This window comes from Berghia stephanieae, chromosome 1 (assembly GCF_034508935.2).
Source record: "Berghia stephanieae isolate SIO BIC M18660-M18661 chromosome 1, UCSD_Bste_1.3, whole genome shotgun sequence".
NCBI lineage: Eukaryota > Metazoa > Mollusca > Gastropoda > Nudibranchia > Aeolidiidae > Berghia > Berghia stephanieae.
This window is the reverse complement of record NC_088360.1, coordinates 136,755,449-136,763,026: the sequence shown is the minus strand read 5'-3', so window position 1 is coordinate 136,763,026 and position 7,578 is coordinate 136,755,449. Positions and strand designations below refer to the sequence as shown.

General features: G+C 40.0%; 1 protein-coding gene across 2 annotated transcripts in view; it reads left to right on the top strand.

Moving 5' to 3' along the window:
* LOC144963298 (disheveled-associated activator of morphogenesis 1-like) overlaps nt 1-7,578 on the top strand; it is a 72,565-nt gene that overhangs the window by 45,236 nt on the left and 19,751 nt on the right. For both annotated transcript variants that reach the window (XM_078897200.1, XM_078897201.1), the window contains exon 4: nt 7,197-7,262. In XM_078897200.1, coding sequence (XP_078753326.1) covers nt 7,197-7,262 — 66 coding nt within the window. The remainder of the gene's footprint in view (nt 1-7,196; nt 7,263-7,578) is intronic.

The following is a 7,578-nucleotide window of genomic DNA, read 5'->3' as shown; positions in this document are numbered from 1 at the left end:
CAACTTGGGAAGACGTGACTTTATACAAGTCGTTCTAATTAAAAAGGGTTTTTGGAATTTGGTCCCATTCTCATGTTTAAAATTACATCTCACCCCCCCCCCCCCCACACTCAAACACACACACCCTCAAACATCTCCTCACACATACTCTTTCCTTCTGAATCGATTTTCCTCCCCCAAATTTTGACGGATCATCTCCTGAGTGGAGCTGTCTCACGTCATATAACACTGTCCGATAGAAATCCATTTTGGGTGCGGGTGTCTTCTAGCCCCTAAGAATTCCAATAGACCGGAGTTAAGAATAGTGTGGGGGGGGGGGGGGGGGGTGGAGTGAGGAGGGAGCCGTATCAAATTTGGATTTTAGTAGATTGATTGTTTTGTGCGCTCAAGCCTATGTGCGCGCATATTATTATATTTGTGTGAGAGGGTGAGTGAATATTATAGTAGTGGATGTAAAGGGGGGTCTTTCTTGGCCAGCGGATTCGACTTCGGCCCTTCAGCCTTTCTATCGCCTCTACCCTGAGTGCACTTATTATCAGGTCTGATAACCGAACGCAATAATGGGTCTTTTAATAGTTTGTAATAGTTTGTGTTGGTTTGAAAGTATTTCCACCAGTACAACTGTGAGACCATAACACGTTGGGTTATCAGACCTGTAAATTAGTACACGTTGGTTTGAGAGTATTTCCATTAGAACAATGAACCCATAACACTGGGTTATCAGACCTATAAATTAATATACGTCGCCTCTATTCCTATTATCATTTATTGGCATCTCCATCAAGCGTTGAGTCCTTGTCCTGGAATAAAATCATTCTGTTTTCATGTCGCTCTGTCAGGAATCTTTTGCTGAGAGGGAAACAGCCAGATGCCTTCATCGTTTGTCATATTTCTATAATTTATCACTTGATTATTATCTTTAGTGCGGATATTATTTGTTTCTAAATTTGAGAGACGAAAGAGAGAGAGAGAGAGAGAGAGAGAGAGAGAGAGAGAGAGAGAGAGAGAGAGAGAAGGAAATAAGGAGGGAGAGGAGAGGAGGGAAGGAGGGGGAGAGTGAGATAGAGAAAAGGAGAGAGAGAAAGAGATAGAGAGAGAGAGAGAGAGAGAGAGAGAGTCCAAGGTCAGTGCCAGTGATGGTCAATCAACGCAAGGGGACCATCGTGTCCTTGATGGCATCCGGTGTAAGGGGGGTTCGGGGAGGGTTGGGGGGGGGGGGGTGAGATAGGAAATGAAACACTTGGGAAAGTCAAAAGGGTTTTTTGGAGAGATGTCATCAACAGGACAAGGTCACGGACCAATCGATGGAGAGGAAATGGAATGCCGGCCAGATCGATTTCATTACTATTATTATTATCGTTCCGATGAGCACCAAATGTCGATGCACAACGTGGCACAAAGATATGGATGTTTACTTTGTTCCCAGAAGATTTCGAGTTCGACTCCCCTCCGTGTTGGGTGGCCTAAAGCAAGTCGCCCCGCTCTAGCTCACTTTGGGACCCTGCATTGCCGCTGATGACCGGGTTATTCCAGGTTTCCTTTCGAATAGACCATAAAAACAGATGTTCCCTTGGGGATAAATAAATAGAATATATTTTAGAAGTGTTTCTGTCATCATCCGTTAAATTTTATGGCACGTTGAAGAATTCATCCCAGATTTAAGGAGGATGACAGTGATTGCTTGTTACCATCTGACTATGAATATGGTCTGTCGTAGAGAAATTGCCGGGGAATTCTGTCCGTAAAGAAATCAATATTCCAATTATTTTAATGTGATCCGTTATGCGATTTTATAACGTGAACACAATTTAGCCATTGCTATTTTAAAAATAAGAATGCTTTCTACTGAGCATGAACCTTTTTTTTTTTAATTCGATATTTTGTTTAATATCCGTTCATTAACAATTTACTTAGATATATTGTGTTTTAGACCTAGACGGTAGATATTTCTCTAGATGTTTTGAAATTTTGTTTAATCTGGAATGGTTCTATTCTCTACGCTAATTATTTTAAAGTGTATTTCTTATTTTTGAAATGCCAGCATGATAATAGTGTGATTTTCACTTCATTTACTCATGGAGTCCAACAAGGACATTGAAAATGTCGGACATATTGACGTGTAGCCTGTAATATGTTTGTGTGGCGATGTGGTCTTGTGGTATGACACTCGCCTTCGTATCAGAGGGTCCTGGGTTTGAGTCCTGCTCTGAGCGGCGCATAGTTGAGACATTGGAAAGGGCTCTTTACTCACATTCTCTCACCGTATTCAGGTGTTAAATGAGTACCTGACCGCTAACAGCGTTGTCTCTGTCAGAATAAAAACTGTAAAGTATCATGTCTCGTCCTACATGTTTATTGTTGATTTTGGTTAGGGACACCCTATAAAGCATTCTGAGAAGGTTTGGGGGATATTGTCCTATAGGAAATGCTCTAGTTTTTAAAGTTTTTTAGTATAATTTCTAATTGACAGGGATGACTCTGTTATCGGCCAGTTACTCATCTTACGCTTGAATAGGGTGAGGAAATTGAACTATGGGTAAAGAGCCTTTTCCAAGGATTCCAGTTTGTGCTGTTCACTGCAGCATTTGAACATAAAGCAGTGTTTTGTGGCGATACCAATAAACCCCAAAACCCTACGTCATAAATACAAATTGTTGCATCATTGTCTGTGTTTCACGATATGGAGAGAAATATAAAGTGAGTGGGGTCTTTGACCTCTCGTGGTGAGCTGGAGGTCACGCTGTGTCTTCCATCCCCTATATCTGTTTTCCAAGTTGTTCTCTGTCTTTGTTTTGGAATGAGATTATTTAGTTTTATCCAAGCCCTTGGCCGGAGTCTTTGACTGGAAGGCTACAGTTATAGTTTCGGGAGCCGATATTTTTCCCCTTATAAATCATCTCTTTGTTTTGTACTGTTACATTGTGTTGGGTTAAAATATATATTGGATTATACACATTTGAATGTGTTCCTCTCAATGGGAACCAATGAGGTGATCTCAAACTAAATTCGCAGACGGTGTGCTCATGGAATCTACATCTGTTCCCTATTTGAACCAATTCCCCCTTTGTCTTACGTTTTCTTGTGTGCTTTCAAAATTATAAATCTATAACTTTTTTGACTATCCCATTTTCTTCCTTTTTTACTGGCGCTGAAATGACCTAGATCTAAATGTCTTGCAAGCGCCGTAAAAAGCCTTAAAAACAAACAAAAAAACAAAAACAAACGTGAGTGAACATGACCCATATTAAAGGGAAACAATGAGAAGCAAACAACGTTTCGGCCTTTGATCTTCTTCGTGTAAAACACAAAACACTTTCTTTTTCTCTCCATTTTATTGGTTCATTTAGGCTTTGGTTTCACGTTACGCTAATTTCTAAACGTCTTAAATGCGTCTGTTCTTTTGTACGACATCGCTAAGAGTGGTTAAAAGGTGGTTATTGATAATAAAATTTCAATTTTGTAGACCAACATTATTGACACAGCGTTTTCCATAGTCAGACACTTATTTACCATTGACTAATTGATGCTATGGGGTTAGGTAAAATACTCACAAAATCCGCAACAGATAGAATGTACCAACACACAAAACTATATGTAACCTTGAAAAGGTTTATGATTAATATGATTTAGTTTCATTTCTTCTTTGAACGTTCAAGGTTACACATAGTTGTATGTGTTGGTTGGTACCAAATATCGGGCTTGATTGTGTTGTGAGTATTTTCGCTAAATACGTAGCATCAATACAGGATGAATATTTGTAAAGATGTGACAATCTCAGGAAAATGGCGGCGGGAATGGGGGGAGGAGAGGGGGGGGGGGACAGATACAGTGCCGTACTCTGAAAAATACAAAACACGTATATAAAATTTTGGCCAGAATACTCGTCCTTCAAAAGTCGATCGATTCGAATGACCCTTATCTTGTCAAAAACTCCCAAACATGGGATTCGCGAAGTGTTCCTTGAAGTCCCAGGTTTAAGAGTAATTGGCAAGATGAGTGCCATTTTAATCAATCGATTTTTGAAGGAAGAGTTTTCTGGCCAAAATTTTAAATACGTGCTGTTTATTTATTTATTTTATTTTTTTCTTCCATAGTACGAGAATACAGGTAAATGCATGAAAACCATGAACAAAAGTAGGTTGAATTTGTCTGCGAGAATTATACCAAACCCAAAGAGAAAGAAATTAACGACGCATTTTAGCCACTGACCTAGAAATAATTAGCCTAGTCACCGTATTTCCTGGCAAAGTAGAAAGAAATGAGGGGGAAATATAGGGAGAGGGGGAATGGGGGGGGGAGGGGGGGGGGGCTCTCAGAAAAGTTATGATCTCCGGCCTTCATCAAGAGACGGTAGACAATCATGAGGAAACAATTAAACCTTCAACACATTTTAACATTGTACTGTGATGGGGATAAAAAGAAACATATAAAAGTAGAGAAAATAATGGGTGTGGGCGGCCGCGGGGAGAGGAGGGCGAGAAAAGGATGGTGAAATTCAAATGATATAAAACTTTAAATCTATGACATATTTAAAAAATTCAGTTGTAAACGATTCGTTCTCTCTCTCTCTCTCTCTTTCTCTCTCTCTCTCTCTCTCTCTCTCTCTCTCTCTCTCTCTCTCTCTCTCTCCATCTGTGTATATTTATATATATATATATATATATATATATATATATATATATATATGTGTGTGTGTGTGTGTGTGTGTGTATGTGTGTGTGTCATGAGTAATAGGTGCTTAAATTTGGTTATTTTAAAAATTATTTTTTTTAGTTCTTTCTCTCTTTCTTTCTTAAAAAAAATGTTTGTTTGTTTTGAGAAAGTATTATCTACGTACTTTGACATGAAATTGAATGTACATTTTCATATTGTAAGATTATTGCTAGAAACGAATTTATTGAAGTTTTGCATTAAGTTAAAATACTCGCAACATCCGCCAGCCAGATGTAACGTACCGATACACAAAACTATGTGTAACCTTTAACGTTTATTGTCTGATTGATAGAATTTAGTGAGAGCAAATTAAATCATTAAAATGGCTGTCTGAAAATAATAACAAAGAGCTGAGTGACGTCAATTTCATTCTAACTATATATGTAAAGAAAATTAGGACTTGTAAACGCCATTCGTCTTTTATTTCTCTGTTTTTCGTTTCCCCATCCCATCATTGCTATCCCATTTACACGTGAACCCATTCACCAAATTAAAAACACATTTTTAAACACACACGCATACACAGAGTCCATACATACACACACACACACATCGCTGTCTTGTGTTATCGATCTTCGTGTGTTACCAGACAAAGCAACACGATTCCATCGCAGACTCAGAGATCAATATAACACATCCCACTCACAAAGTGTGGGAGTGGAAGTGAGTAATGTTGACGGATGGTTCTCTCGGGGCATTTTTACACTTGCTCTCAAATAATCCAGTCAGAAATCATAATTACAGTTTAGTATACCAGGTTTTTGTGATTGTTTCTTGCCATTTAAACTACTTAATGCCTGAACTGCCCTAATAGGTTTAAAAAAATATTTTTAAAAACAACACCTGTGTATTTTTTTTCTCTAAAAACTCTTCCTTCAAATATCGATCGATTAAAATGACTCATTTCAGATATAAACTCTTAAACCTGGGACTTCCTGGAAATTTTGATATATTTGTTGGGTTTTTTTTTTCTTCAGAAAACGGCTCATATGTCGGTATTTGATGTTTTTAAAAAAGTTCGTGCAAAAGCAGAATTCGCTCTTCGCCTCCCACCCCCACCCCCACCCCCCACCATTCTCTCCCCCCCCCTCTCTCTCTCTCTGTCTCTCTCTCTCTCTCTCAATTTCCCTCCCACCCCCCCCTCTCTCTCTCTCTCTCTCTCTCTCTCTCACTCACTCACTCACTCACTCTCTCTCCCCTCTCTCTCTCTCTCTCTCTCTCTCTCTCTCTCTCTCTCTCTCTCTCTTTTTCTTTCTCTTGTGTTTAATGTCTTTGCGTTTATTGTGCGTGTTTGTGTATGTGTGTGCGTGTGCGCGCGCGCGAGGTGCTTGTGTATGTGTGTGTGTGTGTGCGCGCGCGCGCATTTGCGTGTTTTGTATTGAGCCTTTCAAAACGTTTGGTGTTATCTATAGGCTACCTAACGGTCCTATATAAATGAAGCACGTGTTTCATGGGATTATTCCCCCTTCTCCCTGCTGTGAATGTAAACAAATTCAACAGGTGTCCGGAGAAAGTAAACAGATGCATTGTAATTATTTGGGCTTTTCCCCTTAGGCCACGCATTGTGGTGTCCACATAGATTTAGTGACAAAGATGGAAACAAAGATTATACTGCCGGTCACTAGCAAAACACTTTTTTTTTTTGGTTTAATTTTGTTCATTTTGGCCAAATAACTTTTTCTCCATAAATCGGAAGATTGTGATCAGCCCTGAATTATCAAAAAGTCCTAAACCGCTTAGCCCGAATCAAAACGAAACGGAAAACAAACAAACAACAACAAAGAACAGACAAACAAAACAAAACAGAACAAAACTAGAGTATATAACGCTACATAAATACTCGAGTTTTGTTCTATTTTGTTGGGGGATTATTTGTTTTTGTTTGTTTGTTTTTTGTTTGATTTTTAAAACTGCTCTTGAAATCTTCGAAATTGGTGACGTTAACAACATTCTGTTCCACAGTGTAGTCGTAGTCAGAGTCACAAGACTCAATGAGCCGGAGTTTATCCCGGTTTCTATAGCATGAAACGGACTATAGCAATTGTTTTGCTACCCTTTGAATAGGATGCTGGTCTATCGCAATGTACTTTCACCAGATCTGAGAGACCCAGCTACCCAATCACTGCTGTGTGGACAGGGGGTGGGGGGGGGGGGCGGGTCAGAAATAAATTCTCGATTGCACCCGGGATCGATCACGGTCCCTTTGTATGACCAAATGCGCCATTGGTACCATCCTCCTCCTCCTCCTCTCCCCCCCCCCCCCCCCCCCCCCCCCCCTTCAACAATCGAATAGATGTGGTGAGAATGTGATATATCGCCTCAAAAAGCTGGTCTATCGCAAAATTCTTTCCACCAGATCTAATAGACCCAGCTACCCAATCCACTGTAGTACGGATAGAAGGCTCATAAAAGAAAATCTCGACTTCACCAGTGATCGATCTCAATTATTTTTTTTCATTTTTTGCTTTCTTTCAATCAACTAGGATTTGGGAACGTCCAAGCCAAGTGGTCCCGATCATTATGTGGAGAAAATGGCGTCCCTCAAACTGGTGAGTAAGATTTCTATTAGCTACTCTTTAACCTTTGATATTTTTTAAACGTTTATACAAGATAAATTATGCATAATTTACGTCTACTTACTTACTTATCCTCTTGGTGCTTGATCAAGACATAAGGCTGGTACGATGGAACGTCATCTTTTTCGGTTGGAGGCTATTTTTTGTCATCTGTTCCCAAGACCAACCACAGCTTTCATTTCTCTTTCGATGCTCCTCCTCCAGGTCTCCAGCGGGCGGCCCCTTCTTCTCGTTCCCTTGGGGGGGGGGGGGGGGGGGGTTCCACCTGAGGGCTATCCTGAGAATGGCA